The sequence below is a fragment of the Scomber japonicus genome, chromosome 13 (genome assembly GCF_027409825.1).
Source record: "Scomber japonicus isolate fScoJap1 chromosome 13, fScoJap1.pri, whole genome shotgun sequence".
NCBI classification, from domain to species: Eukaryota; Metazoa; Chordata; class Actinopteri; order Scombriformes; family Scombridae; genus Scomber; species Scomber japonicus.
The window spans coordinates 7,861,545-7,877,331 of NC_070590.1; the positions used below are offsets into that span (position 1 = coordinate 7,861,545).

At 37.9% G+C, this 15,787-nt stretch overlaps 1 protein-coding gene across 1 annotated transcript in view; it reads right to left on the reverse strand.

Annotated features, from left to right (window-relative positions):
* Window positions 1-15,787, reverse strand: part of gtf2ird1 (GTF2I repeat domain containing 1) — a 47,252-nt gene that overhangs the window by 18,392 nt on the left and 13,073 nt on the right. Inside the window, exons 5-13 of the mRNA XM_053331785.1 lie at window positions 14,860-15,043; window positions 12,097-12,404; window positions 11,555-11,650; window positions 8,264-8,347; window positions 7,451-7,634; window positions 3,562-3,587; window positions 1,162-1,291; window positions 655-698; window positions 229-309 (exon numbers count right to left, since the gene is read on the reverse strand). Coding sequence (XP_053187760.1) covers window positions 229-309; window positions 655-698; window positions 1,162-1,291; window positions 3,562-3,587; window positions 7,451-7,634; window positions 8,264-8,347; window positions 11,555-11,650; window positions 12,097-12,404; window positions 14,860-15,043 — 1,137 coding nt within the window. The remainder of the gene's footprint in view (window positions 1-228; window positions 310-654; window positions 699-1,161; window positions 1,292-3,561; window positions 3,588-7,450; window positions 7,635-8,263; window positions 8,348-11,554; window positions 11,651-12,096; window positions 12,405-14,859; window positions 15,044-15,787) is intronic.

Sequence of the window (15,787 nt, forward strand, 5' to 3'; positions counted from 1 at the left end):
TGCATCGTTTCTGTTTAATAAATAATGTAATTAAGCACAGTTGAGATAGTGCAACCTGTGGAAGGGGCAACAATGGATGAACAGGAGGTCTAAAAGTGTCAAAAACCAAACTTAAGTCTCGAATCTTGCATCTTGTGACACTGCGATAAGTCAGTGAAAAAAAATCTATGAAAATGGCACTCCTGGATATCGTGTTTATCTGAGGCTGCCGAGCGTGTGCACACTTACCTGGCACTGTGACTTGAATGATCTCCCCATCTGGAGGCTCTGTTTTAATCCTTTTCAAAGGAATGCAATCTCCTGAAGGACCTGGGGGGATTGAACAGTTCATTCTGCCTGAGTTCCCATCAGAGTGTGGCAGTGTGTTTTATAGCTGTGTTAAACAGATTTAAGTAGGTGATAGAATGCGTTTGCACTGACTGGACTGCAAAACACGACGGGGGGGGGTGGGGGTTGAGGGGGTGTTGGGTGGGACTCTCTCCAATTTCAATCTTTAAAAGACTTCCAAAGACACTGTTGAGCACTTTGCTTTAAAAATTTCATCTGATACTCAAGAGCTCCAATTTTATGCTAATGCTAATTCAAGCAGAAAAATAGCTTAACAAAAGAGTTTATTATTATTATGATGCAGGAAAGCTTTTATTTACTACATACCTGCTTCACAGTCAGCCAGGGGACTCACACATGCACTTGTTGATCTGTAAAGTGGAGGAAAAAGAAACACACACAGGCAGCTACCAAATTACAATACTGATGCAGAGAGAAAAAAAAATACACTGGATTTAAGTGGTGTTTTAGAACAGCTGCTATATTTCACTTAATTTGACTAAACAAGTGAAATAATCACCAACACACTCTTTATAGATGATTTTCTAAAAATGGCTCCTTGTCAGACAAATTAATCTAATGCATTGAGATAGACCAGTACTGTCCTCCACCACCACAGACAAACTACCACTGTCACTGTAGCAATTTAACTGATAACTTATGTAAAGCAGTATATTTAAACTGTATAATTTGGCCCACACCATGAATAATAATGCCGGTTATAAATACGATACAACTCTGGCTGCATTCGACTATCTCATATTTCCACATCATGAACATAAGTCTGTTTGGGGGGTGATGCTAAAATTTTCTGTGTGGGATGTGTGCTCTGACCTGCTGCTGTGAGGATTGCTGACCAACTCGGCCGTGGTGGTGGGCGGGATGCTCAGATTGTCAGGGAAGCTGTCTTCAGGCGTGGAGCCCAGGTCATGCTTGCCCTCCTCTCTTGCAATCTTGCCAGCAGCTTCAACAAACAAGGCACAAGAAGATAAACAAACACTGCATCCCATTAGCGGAGAACATCTGCGGGGTGTAAATATATAAATAACGACTTGACAGAGGACTTTTTTTTCTTCTGTTAGTCAGTGACTGTAATTAATTGTAAAGATTCTGACAAATATCATGCGGCTGTGGTTTCACGCTAAGCACACATGGACTCCTACAAAAAAGTTATTACATTTTTACCAAGAGACCTTATGAAAAGATTATTGTCTCATTCTCTCGCTAAGGAAGTCTAATACAACAGCCCGAGGTGTAAAAATCAGGTTTTTTTTGTTATAAACAGTTTTAACACTCAATTAAACTAGCGAGACAGCTAACAATCTTACAGGTTAATTGCACGTCGCTCGGTGTGAGACGGAGCTAATTAAATCTTACATGCAATCTGTGTTTAGATTATGTGATATCAGCTTTAATGGTATGTTAAATTGGGAGATGAATGCCTGAGTAAACTGTAGCATGTTTTTATGGCAACAGAAAATAATAATAAGAGTGTATACAAGCAGATCATCTCATGTCTATAAAAGAAAATGCAGAAAAAACAAAAAGTGACTATGAGTATTTGAAACTGACAAAGTGCACTACTGGGCAATATCAGTATTTCAGGTGTAGTATTTATTTCATTTTGACTGCACAATATATTTTTACACTTTAACCTTCATGTTGTCCTCCCGGGTCAAATTGACCCCGTTTGTTTTGACTGTTCCTTCTTTACCCCCTTCCATCCTTCCTTCCTTTCTTCCTTCCTTCCTTCCGTCTGTCCTTCCTCCATCCCCCCTTCTCACTTTCTTTCCTTCCTCTCTCTTTCCTCCCTCCTTCTTTCCCTCCCTTGTCTTTCCTTCCTTTCCATCCTCCCTCCCTCCCTCCTTATTTCCTTCCATCCTTCCCTCCTTCCTTCCTTCCTTCCTCCTTCTCTCTTTCTTTCCTCCCCCTTACCTTCCTCCCTTCCTTCTTTCCTCTGTCCTTCCATCCTTCCTTCCTTCCTCCTTCTCTCTTTCTTTCCTCCCCCTACCTTCCTCCCTTTCTTCCTTCCTTCCTTCCTCCTTTCCTTCCTTCTTCCTCCCTTCCTTCCTTCTTCCTCCCTTCCTTCCTTGACTCAAGGACAACATGAGGGTTAAAATCAATGCAATATCAATATCACACTCAAGTGTATTATTATAATTCTGACAACACCAATAGTCCTGTTACTATCTTATATTTTTCATTTCCTGTTGTGTATATTGGTTATTTACCAATTTATTATTATTTATTGTTCTTTATTCTATTTATTGATGCTAATTCGTATTTTTTAGTATCCACTTTGCAGCTGTAATGTTGTTTTTCCCCATAGTGGGACTAATAAAGGATATTCTTATCTTATCTTAAAAATACAGGCATTAATCAGTGTGTTCTGCGTCATCTCATGTTGTATTCTGATTGGTTAGTTTGCAGATATGGCTTGTAGCTGCAGTCATTGTGAGAATTTGATATTTTCATAAAATATTTAGTATTTTGGTCCCTGAATCTTTCTGTGTGTCACGACTTTTCTCCCATGACTGACAGTTTCAGTCGGGTTAGGGTCAGTCATAGTGGTGGAAAGATATTGATTCAACTTTACAGCATTTTGCAGGCTGCAGTGTTTGGTGCTGCAGATTTGGAACACAAACACATGTATAGCAATAAATAAACACTAAATATTACACACTCCTTTCTAAAAGAGCTTGAAAATGAACATTATAATCTTCAAAAGAGTAGTATTAATTGCAGAGCTGTTGTATTAGGCTGCATTAGCTTTAGCTAGACATAATAAACTAATACACATACATACATACATACCTAATACACTTCAGAAAAGCATTTTTGATGCTGAATTCTGACTTTACAGATACTACTTCAGTTTAATACTACTTACTGTATATGCTGGATTTAGATTGTACACATATAAAGGCACAACAGTCATGCTAGAAAAGGCAAAGTAAACTATTGTAGATTCATTTCTGCACCCCTGGCAAACATAGAATATAATAATAATAATAAGAATAAACTTAATTGTGCTACAGTATTAATAAGATTGAACACATAATATATGTGCACATATACATATTATATATATATATATATCATACCATGAGATAATATTCATGCAGACAATGGTGTGAGAAGTCATAAAGAGAAAGAACAGCAGTGTTTTATTAGTGAGGCTTGCATGCATGAGAAAATGGTATTAAAACAAAACAAAATTAATCACGCTCTTACCAGTGAAAATCCTTTCATCAAACATTCTGCAATAAAAAAAGGAGAAAATAGGCCATTAGTCACTGAATTCAAAGACTGTTTTAGCTCTCAAGGCAAAAAAAAAAAAAAAATCATGATGCAAACACTGTACATGTGGAGGAGCACATCATTAACAGCTCCTTAAGCATATTAACTGCTCTTTAAACAATCAGCCTCAGTCAAACAGTCAAGTAATTGAGTCATTCCTTTGTTATCATGGAATCCCGACCACTAAAAATAACTGTGTGGATGTGAGTTTATATACATCTGCTGCTTCTGGCACTCGCTACGTCTCCGTCTGCCGCAGAGACATTCCTCTTCAGCGGTGATCATAATTAATCTTTAGACACCACTGAGCCTTGTTTATTTATGTATCTGTTTCTAAAAACCTCAAACAAGTGAGGAAGGCTACTGTTTAGTTCACCACCTCATTTATTAAAGCCAAATGACCTACTTTTTTTTTTTTTGGGGTCATTGCTGATCAAGGTTAATAATCTACAGCCATTAACATACGAGAAAATAGTAGTTATCAGTTGTTTTTACCACTACTGGGGTAAAACCAGGGTCTATGGTTAACTGATTTATTGCTGAACAGACTTTAAAAGGTCCTTGAGGCAAATTTGTGATATTGGGCAATACAAATAAAATCGACTCGACTTAAAACATTTACTAGAGGAAAGAAAATGTTGTTATCTCGATCAGAAAAGGAAGGAAGGAATGAAAAGGAGACAGGAAAGAAAGATGGAAGGAAGGATGGAGGGAGGAAAGATATGATGGACGGACAGAGTGAAGGAAGGAAGAAAAAGGGCGGAAGAACAGAAGAAAGGAAGTAAGGAAAGATGGAAGGAAGGAGGGAAGAAAAAAAGGAAAGAAGGAACGGACAAAAAGGAGACAGGAAAGAAAGATGGAAGGAAGGATGGAGGGAGGAAAGATATGATGGACGGACAGAGTGAAGGAAGGAAGAAAGGGAGGAAGGACAGAAGAAAGGAAGTAAGGAATGGATGGAAGGAAGGATAAAAGGAACGAAAAGAAGACAGGAAGAAAAGAAAGGGAGGAAGGAAATATGGAAGGAAGGACAGATGAAATGACAGAAGGAAGGAAGGAGGGATGAAAGGAAGGAAGGAAGGAAGGCAGGAAGGAAGGAATGAAGGAAGGAAGGAAGGAAGGAAGGAAAGTGGGCCGGATTGGAATAGTTTATGTCTTCAAAGCCTGATTTCTCTTATTCCTCTATGTGTGTGGAGCCTCACTGTTGTCCAAAAACAGAATTAAAACACATCAATGTTCCTTTATTACTATGAATGTGATCACTGTAGTCTATTCTGAGTCACTTCCTCACACACTGCCCTGATGGCTGCTGGAAATACTCACTGACACACTAAATTAATATTAATCCGCAACTGAAAATAGTCCCTTTTATTCCTGTTTGAGTAATTGTTTGCTAAAAGCTATAAAAAAAAGCTACAGCTGTTTTTGGAAATTGTGGACTCTTTTTAAATGGAAACTCAATCTGCGACCTGCTTTTAAAAGATTTAGGACCGAGCAACACCTTCGTTAATTATTTGTCTTCAAGAACACAGCGAGGATCATCTGCTGCTGGTTTATTGGAGGTTCACAGCAACCGTCAAAATAAAATCAGGGATGCAGTTTTTGTTAATTACTCCACAAAACTAGAAAACAAACTAGATATCAGGTAAGCCAGCTCGCTAAATATTTTTAAAAGAGAGTAAAAAACTTTTTTTTTTTTTTTTTATATAAAGATTTTTTGGGCACAGATGCCTTTATTTAATAGTAGACGGACAGGAAACAGGAGAGAGACGGGGGTGTGACTTGCAGCAAAGGACCTCCGGCCGGGATTCAAACCGGGGTCGGCTACATATGTGGCATGCGCTCTAACCACTTGACCACCTGCGCGCCGCCTCCTCTTCACTTTTTAATCACCTTCTCTGACATCTGATGCACTACTTCTTTTAAAATGTTGTATTTTACATATTGTATTTATTCTACTTTTTAACTACTTTCACTATGTACCTTTTTTTTACTATTTTAAAATCATTACTATTTTTATTCTCCATCTTATCTCACATTAATATTTCTTATTCTTTCTTTTTTGTTCTCTTTTAACATTATTTTACTCTCTTTTTAAGTCCCTTCCATTATATTCCAGATAAAGTGAGCTCGGGGATTGGACAGTGTATGAAAGTTGCAAAGTATTAAAAAGGACAAATTCTTGGCTTTGGTCTTTTCATGGGATTTGCTGAAAGTAAGATAATTATTAACGCCACTCTTATCCTTTAGGAATGTAAGCCTATTAGCATGCTAACTTTGCTAACCCTTGCTTTAAAATACATTGGGTATATTAGATAAGCGAGTCCTTTTGGCGACTGTGAATATAGTACCGAATGTAATCCGCATATTTAGCTGTCAAGATATTTCGCTGTGCTCCGATGGCTTAAAAAACAGTCGACTGAGATGTTCATTTCGCTAACAAAAGCTCAGCGAGCGTTGATGTACATATTTGCCAGGAAATCTAATCTGACAGTTAATACATCCGATACAATCTCGGCATAATTAATAACAAGACGGCGGCTTTAAAAATTAAGACCAAAAATATTCGCTTTCAGTTAAATTAGCCGAGGAACAGTTTGGTTTCACACACAGTAACACCCACACTCCAACAGTTTAAAAAACCACTGTTAACAAAGACGCCAAAAAAAAAGGAACATCAAGGCCTGCATCTGGAACATCCCTCAATGACAATGGCAGTGTGATGTAATTCTGAATTAATCACATTTTCAATCTTTCCTAATTGTATTAACACTAATGAGCTGCCTGCAGGATTCGTTAAAAGATGTGTTATCTCAAACAAGGCACGGTGACTCATTTAAATTAGCTTAAACAAATGGATGGGAGAGAGCAGCCGTTAGCGCAGTATGCTGGCAGGGGGAAAGTCATTTGGGACATGAATGGAAATGGTTTACCAGTCAGCGGGACGTAGCGCACAGACGTTTAACAGACAGATGGTATAGGCTGGCTCGGCTGGTGGCTTCTTATTAAAAAATCTTATCTAAATAGAAGTTTTGAGAGCCTGATCTGGATGATGATGTAGTATCAAGTGGGTAAACTATGATCTGACACTCAACGGCTAAACTAGACTTTAATGAACGCCTGTGTTGATGCGCTTCCTTGAAAGTCTAGTCTCATATATAAAATGACATCAGACTGAAGATATGAATTCATTTCACAGATTTATCTCTGCCTAAAAAAAAGGAGAAGAAGTGTTTTAATTGTGATTTTAACCCTCCTGTTGTCCTCAAGTCAAGGAAGGAAGGGAGGGACGAAGGAAGGATGGAAGGGAGGAAGAAGGAACGAAAGGAAGGAAGGTAGGAAAGGAAGAAAGGAAAGAACGGAAGGAGGGAGGGAGGGAGGAAGGAAGGATGGAAGGAAGGTAGGAAAGAAGGAAAGGAAAGAAGGAAGGGAGAGAGGGAGGAAGGAAGGATAGAAGGAAGGAAAAAAGAAGGAAGGAAAGGAGGAAGGAAGGAAGGTAGGAAAGGAGGAAAGAAGGAAGGGAGGAAGAAAAGACGGCGGAAAGAAGGAAGGTAGGAGGGAGGGAGGAAAGAAGGAAGGAGGGAGGGAGGAAGGAAGGTAGGAAAGGAAGAAAGGAAAGAACGGAGGGAGGGAGGGAAGAAGGAAGGAGGAAAGGAAAGAAGGAAGGGAGGGAGGAAGGAAGGAAGGATAGAAGGGAGGAAAGAAGAAGGTAGGAAAGGAGGAAAGAAGGAAGGGAGGAAGGAAAGAGGGCGGAAAGAAGGAAATAAGGAAGGAGGGAGGGAGGGAGAAGGGAAAAAAAATCGTGATTTTAAAGAACCCTGTTTACCGTTTGACTATGAAGCGGATCCCGTGACGTTCGTCCAGGATGCGTTTGAGCTTGGGAACTCCGTAGGTGCAGGGTCTCTTGAAGGGGATCTGGTCGGGGATACCGATGATCTCCACAGCCCCCGGGTCGCAGGCTATTTTACGGTAGGGGACAGGCACCATGTGATCTAGACCCAGGGCCTCAGCTGGAGGGAGAAAACAGCGAGGAACCAAGCTTTATATTAGAATGATACCACTGAAATAATATCACTTAAACATTCACTCTAGCTCCATGTAATGATGGCTTATTCTATTTTTTAATGCATCTGTGGCTCCACAACCAGGAAAAGGAGCCTCCAGTGGGATACACAATCAACGTAAAGGTTTATATAAGTGAAGATAATTTGAGTTTAAAGGAATTTGAAAATCATGAGTCATAATGCTTGACGTTTTTCGCCTATTTGCAGAAACTGTACGTAGACAAATAGTGTAGTGTGTACAATACCATAGCTAATGGATAATCACTGGGATGCTTCTAAGCTTCCTTTGAATGCTTTCAAATAAGTGGCAGAAGAATGCACATATCTAGAAACATAAGCTTGTAAATGAGCTGCTTTTTTTCCTCTGGTTGAGCTCTTCTTCAGACATTAAACTGTGGTGACATATATATAGTAAAACTGTGGTGACATATATTCCCCTTGTGTACCACAGAGGAAAAGATCATTCAATCAAAATCAGGAAAAAAATGGCTTGATAGGAAAGTTTCTAAATTGCTCCTTGAATGTAACACAGACGCCCCAAATTCAATAAAAATGCAACAAGAGGCTCTCCTCACCGTATCTGCTGTTGAACAAGATCTGAACACACTCCCTCAATGTGTTGATGTCTTCAGTTTCTCGAATGAATGAGTCCCATTTTTCTGGAGACACAGAAGGATAACAGCAGTTCCCATCAGTGCTTAATGTACAATGTAACCGAGACCTGTTTCTTTTATTAAACTTCATTGGAGCTTTGACATTCAAATGAGTTTTTATTACATTGTAAGCGCTAAAGAAGTGAAATTAATCTTCTCTATCTACTCAATATCAACTTGGGAGTGCAATCTTCTTATAGGATTACTATTCACATCTTAGTAGCTTAGCTCCTATAATCGTTAAGTGTTAGTAAAGTTTAGCCTAAGTTCAGTAAACAATGCTTGGCTGCTGTTAGAGCCTGTAAATCCAAGCAAGGAAACAGAAGAAGATACAATAAAAAAAATGCATAGAAATCCTCCTCTGGGTGATTTTTACCTCTGTCAGTAGATTAGACTATACATTTGTGACAGTATAGTTAAGCTCGGGCTCAGGCTCCCTTTAATAAGACATAAGCTCCCCTGAAAACATGATGTGGGACATTTGGGAAGGTCTTTAAAATAGTGATGATATTATATTTTTGCCATGCATTTCCTGATCATGGATTGTTTGAAATGAGTACTTTATGGATGTAATGAGGCGTGAGAGTTATGCTATTCTCATCATCATCATCATCAATATATCCTTAACTTTCTTCATCACATTATTCCATTTCTCTGTTTTGTGGTAATCGGCATACAAGCGATGCCAAAAAGCAAACAAAGAAGCCGACTGACAAATTTTTTTGGATTTACCCAAAAAACAATCTAAGTCAACCGGAGCCAGAGGCGTCTTCAAGCAGCTTGACGACAACCGACACTGAGCGCGCACCTGCTGTCAGTACAAACCCGCCAACACCCGGGGGTGACAGACCAAGCTGGAGACGGAGGAGATTTGTGCTGATAAACTATAGAATATAGTACAACACTGCTTGGGCCGTATTGTATATTTGATTAATAATTTAGTAGTTTATAGTCTTTAAATCTTATTCTATTGGGCTTTTTTCAAATTTATTTCTATTAATTTATTTATTTGTGTACTTTATTTAACACTATCTTATATATTATCATTCTGTAGTTTTATCTTCTTATCCATTGTATTTGTCTATTAATCTCTCTCTTAACCTAGCTTTAGTCCATCTTTTATTAAACTTCATCTTCTATTTTACTTTTGTCTTATATTTCAAATTACCTTTCTCTTATTTTATTTATTTATTTAATCATTTTTATCTGTTTAATTATTTATTTTTACGTACTTTATTGAATTTTTTAGGCATTTTTTAATTTTCTTTTGCGTACATTGGTCTCCAGTTTTGTCATTTATTTTATTATTATTATTATTATTATTATTAGTCCATCTTTTATTAAACTTCATCTTCTATTTTACTTTTCTTTTGTCTTCTTAATCCATTTCAAACTATTTTTTACTCTAGCTTTTAATAAACTCTTTCTCTTATTCTCTCTTATTTTATTTATTTATTTAATCATTTTTATCTGTTTAATTATTTATTTTTACGTACTTTATTGAGTTTCTTTTGTGAGAATTGGTCTCCAGTTTTGACGTTTAAAATGTATTATGATTGTTATCATTATTATTATTATTATTATTGTTGTTGTTTTTTATTTTGTCTTATTATCAGCTTGTCAATCAGCTACCTGTACAGCACATTGAACTACACTCGTCTGTATAAAAGGTGCTATATATATATATATATATATATATATATATATATATATATATATATATATATATATATATATAAATACATTTGATTGATGTATCATACAGCAATGTTAGGCACACTGGCCACGCTGTAACCCATTTAGATATTTGAGAGTTTAAAAACATAACATTACCGAAAGCTTTCCAAAGATAAAAGCAAAACATGAAAAATATAGTTTTGCACAATATCATGTAAAAAAATTTCTGTTTGATATTTATGTTGCAGTCATTGGAAAGTGTCGCTTTGAAGTTGGAGCATTTTACTCAACCTGGGTGTGAATGTCAGTTCAGCGCTTGAGAGTCTTTAATCTAACTTTGAAGCAACTTTAGAGGAAATCTGAAGGAAACATTAAGAACATCTGAGTTTTTTGAACACTTAAAAATATTTGACGTTTCTTAGTAAGCTCTTCGGTGTTGATTTTCAAAGCAAATACAAAATATTCTGTGAGTCAATACATCTGACTCACAAATGAGTGTGAAGTCTGTGTAACTGTAATTGAAATTATGATGATATTATGCAGCTATGTGAGGTTAAAATAACACGATTATTGCACAAAGCTCACAATAAGTTACTGCCAAAGAATGTAGAAAACATGTTTGAAACAAGAGAGTTGACATGATCATAAAAGGGAGTTTTATGTTCAGGAAAACCAGAGGAAGAGGGAAAAAATGATGTGAAAAACAGATGTGTGTTTCTGTTTATGGAATAAACTCGGGGATGAAGTAAAAAAAATGTGTAAAACAATCATTATGTTTGAGAAAGTGTTCAAAATGATGGTTTAAATAAGTTCAGAAATATGGTTTAACCCTCCTGTTGTCCTCGAGTCAAGGAAGGAAGGAAGGGAAGAGGAAGGAAGGAAGGAAGGAAGGAAGGAAGGAAGGAGGGAAGGGAGGAAGGAGGGAGGAAACAAGAAGGAGGGAGGGAGGGAGAAAGGAAAAGAGGAAGGGCAGAAAGAAAGGAAGAAAGGAAGGAAGGAAAGGAGGGAGGAAGGAAGGAAGGAAGGGAGGAACAAGGAAGAAAAGGAGGGAGGGAGGAGGGAAAGGAGGAGGAAGGAAGGAAGGAAGGGAAGAAAGAAGGAAGGAAGTAAAGGAGGAAGAAGGAAGGAAGGAAGGGAGGAAGGAAAGGATGGAAGGAAGGAAGAAGGAAAGAAGGAAGGAAAGGAGGGAGGGAGGAAGGAAGGAAGGAAGGAAGGAAGGAAGGAAGGAAGGAAGGAAGGGATTAAGAAGGAAGAAAAAAGAGGGAGGGAGGAAGGAAGGAAAGAAGGAACAGTCAAAACAGACGGGGTCAATTTGACCCGGGAGGTGAAATAGTATTATCTTTTTATTTATTTATACCTTACTTAGAATGAATGAAGTGGAGAATACAATGTAAAAAGAGGAGTGAGCATACTTTTCAGTCTTATCTAAGAAGATTTCAGTCTGTATTCCAGTCTGCTGCTAACTGAAATAAAGCTGGATGATGACTAACAAGGATACACCTGTGTTATGCATTTCATTTATGTGTTTAACCTCACCTGACTTTTCATGCACTATAGAGAAGAGGAGCCTCTTAGAGATGTGGATACCAGGAGGACTCTGGCCCTGCTCACCAGGTAGTCTCGTTGTCTCATCTGAAAAACACAAGACAAAACACATTTAGATAAAACTCACTTTCACTTCAGTCAGACATCTAGTTTCTATTTCTCCTAAATTACTCAATTGCACGTTAAACGATTCCTTTAGAGATATGAGTATGACAAAAAAAAAAAAAAAAGTGCTGTAAAAGTAAAGTGCGGCTTTGAATGAAATAATGAGCGGTATAATGATCTGACTTCAAAGCCTACTGGGAAAATTTACCATTTTTCTAGACACACTGAAGAATGAATCACTTAGTCTAACATATTTTTTTTATTTTATTATTTAACAATTTGTATTTTTCATTACTGCTATGATCATTATTGTGCTTGTTTTGTCAATACTGAATTTTTACCTTTATTCACAGAAGAAAAAACGTTTAATATACGCTCAATATTGACAACAATGGCTAATAAGCTCCCTCTGTTAGCGTGCACCTTACCGCTATTAGCACAATCCTTGACAGATGTGCCCTTGTCTGTCCAGCTGGCCAGTCTATCCTTGCCCAGATTGAGGAGGGACATGGGTTTGAAGTCCAGATTACCGTCAGGGTGGGGTTTGGAGGACATGGGCATACCGTACAGGAAGTTAGAGAGAACAGAGTTGCTGGAAGCGGCGGGACTCGATGACGTGACTGCAGGCGCGGTCGTCTTAACTGCTCCGTGGCTGCTCTGTGTCATGATGGCGGTGGAAGAGTTGTGATTGACGTCAGTGCTGGACTTGGCTTCTCGAGACAAATCCTCTGCTGGCCTGTAACGCAGACACCGAAAATCAGTATCAGAGCAGGATAAAGCATTTTGGAAGAATTACAGACATCGCTGCGAGGCATCAACTTGACATGGACTCTTTTTTTTCTTTTATAGCGAGAACATGTGTTTCTGTTTTATGATGACATCCACTTGATAACTTTTAGATGAAGTAAATGAATTATAAATAAGATGAGATGATAATGTGTTTCCGTGGCATTTTCTTTGCTATTTCCACTCCCTTACAATGCTTTTCCTTCTCTGCTAATGTCCTGCGGCCCGGAGACCAAACACAATTATATTACATGACCTAACAACTGTTGCATGTATTTTCAGACTACTCGTATTCAGCGTCATTACACAGTGAGACAGGAAAACCCCAATTTGTCGTGGGCAAAGGCATGTGACAGCTGTTATTAATGGAGTGAATATAGATAAGAGAGTCTTAACACAACTCTCCAAAAACGGAGTATGCTAAAGTAGAAGTGAAAGAATCAAAACTTCAGTAGTATAACAACTTAATGTAAATTGCTTGGTGCTTTCATGTGTGAGCCAAAATAAAGTTGAATGATTTGTATCAGTCAAAAGAATCTGTTGTTGCTCAGTCTCGTGGCACAGTCTGATGATCTCAAGCAGCTGGGCTTTAATGTATATTTCAATCATACCAAACAACATACAATCAGAGTATTCAGACATAGCCATGTCCACACACTAGACTGTATCTTCACAACAAAGCCTTTCAACTCTTCTGCTGTCTGTTAATTACGTTATGTTTATAAGCTGATCGGTGAGTCTACCTGCCAAATAAATGACGACTCGGCAAAAAGCTCCCGAACCCTGCCCCCCTCCACTGCCTCTACTTTTGCAACGTCATCCATCACTACTTTGGTCAATCAAATATGTTAAAGGGCACATTCCTATATATTTAAATACACACAACTATGAGCACAAGAAAATAAGCAGTACAGCTTTCTTTACTTATGCTCCAAAATGATGGAATACTTTACCTAAAGATAGAGAGAGAGAGATCTGGCCTCTGTTAACAGCTGGAAACACATTTATTTAATGTTGCTTTTAATTAATTATCACTTTAATTGATTTTTTTTACTAAATGTCTAATTTTATGAATGTATGTTTATTTGCTGTTGTTTTATTATATTGTATTCTTCTTATTTTTCTCTGTAAAGCACTTTGAGCTACAACTCTTGAATGAAAGGTGCTCTATAAATAAAGTTTTTTTTTTTAATTATTCTTTTTAGTTTTCTTCTTATTCGTCTTCTCATTATTATTATTAAATTCCAAGTAGTAATATGCAAACATATGTATGCCTATAATATTTTCCTATTGGTTGCATTATATATTTAGTTGGCCAAATAACTGCCTGTTTATTAAAAATATGTTTGGAGTACTTTTACTTTTATTTGGCAGTGAACAGATGAGAAGTAGCAGGAAGTGCAACAGATGAAGCTTGTCGGACATGAACCGGGGATTTTATAACTACACTTTATAGTACGTGTGTTAACCACAGAGTCATTGAGACGCCTCTGGAAAGTTTTGTAATGTTAAAGTCTTACTTCTAAAATTAAATTATCATCGCTCTGACAACTTTCCAAGGTTGTCATGGATCTATTAAATCAGACTTGCACTTCCAGCATTGTATTTCATCGTCTCACCGCCTGTCTGAAACGCCACTAAGCAGGGCTGTTTTCTGTCTCAACAAAACAACAACATTATTTAGAGTTTATGCTGCTTTTATAAAGTAAACATGAAGTCACAAGGACGGGCAAGTTATCTCATTAGACACAACTGGTGAACTGGTTCCACAGGAATGCACACACACACAAACACACACGCAAACACACACACATATAAACCCACGCTAACAGGAAGGAGACGATGGCACAGGGTATTGTTTTTACTTCACTTGAATCTCTAAATATATGCCAGGCATTGGATTGTGGGTAAGAGGCATCAGATTACACCTCTATGATGTCACTGATATTGCCAAAGGCTTGACCTGTATTTCCCTTTATTAACAGCCTTTCTGTTACTTGTATCGCTGCCATTGAAAAAAATATGACGTTGTATTAAACGCTGTCAAATATTACATCATAACGGTTAGTGTTACAGTGCAAAACATGTTCTGAAGAGACTAAGATGTAACCTGAGATGTAACCCTGTCTATCTCTCTCTAATATACTGCAGCCTGTCTGCTACCAATAACTAACCTAACAAGATGCCAAGACAGCTTTGTGCTTCCAAGCCATACACGACTGTGAATCTCTGCAAAGCATTAGAGGCTAAACTTTGTCTTTTTAACATTTTGTAGTGAGTAGATGTGAAACAGCTGCTTTTCTAATCTGATACAAGCAGTCTCTCATCCCCCTAAAAAAACAGCAGCGTTACTGTTCAGAAATAACAGACAATCAAAAAGAGATTGGCTTCACACACACGCTCACCGTTTTACTATGAACTGGATGCGGTGGCTCTGCTCCAGAATCTTCATCAGTGTCTTGGTGTCGTATTCAGACGGCTTCTTCAGGGCGACTCCCTCCGGCAAACCGTGGGCCACGACACAGCTGGGGTCCTTCTGGATCCACTCATAAGGCACAGGGACCAGGCTGCTCTTTCCCACAGCCTCACCTGGATATTCAAAGAGACAGTGTGAGGATTTTACTATTTTACTACAAGATCTAGAACTATTAAGGCTGCTCAATTCATCGAAATTTGATCGTGATGACGATTTTGGGGCCAGACGATCTCAAAACTAATACAACCGAGGGGAAACGATTTTTTTGTCATTTTCCCGCAAAAAGCAAAAAAGTATTTTTAGACCAATCTCCCTCCGCTCTCCTGTTTTTGTCTTTACTCCCCGGAATCTCCCGTAACTTTACAAGCCCCAACTTTGTTTGTTAATAATAATGAGAAGCGCACAATAACAAAGGTTTTATTTTGAAAGCTTAGACAGGAAGCAGCATGTTTCTAAAGTTTAAAAAAAAAATGATTTCAATTTTGACCCAAGTAATCGTGACTATGATTTTTTACTATACTGTATAATCGAGTTCAAATTAATGCTGTGTCTCAAATCTCTGTCAAAAAGTTGAGTGTGGAACTATGGACACTTCTGGCCCTCAATGGTCGCCATCTTGGTTATGAAGTGGAAGGGGAGGGACTACTTTTCAAACTGGTAATGGCGTATGAGGATGTTGTAACTACGGTGATGTAAATTAAACATGTGTTTGTTGCACTAAGCACTGCTATACTGTTGTCAGATATAAGCCATCAGTAGGTTTACAGAGTTAATTTAGCAGTCTGTAATAATTTGGTACAACCGTGTTTGACTTGAGACAACACTAACCTGCCAAAAGTAAGTACATAGTGTACACA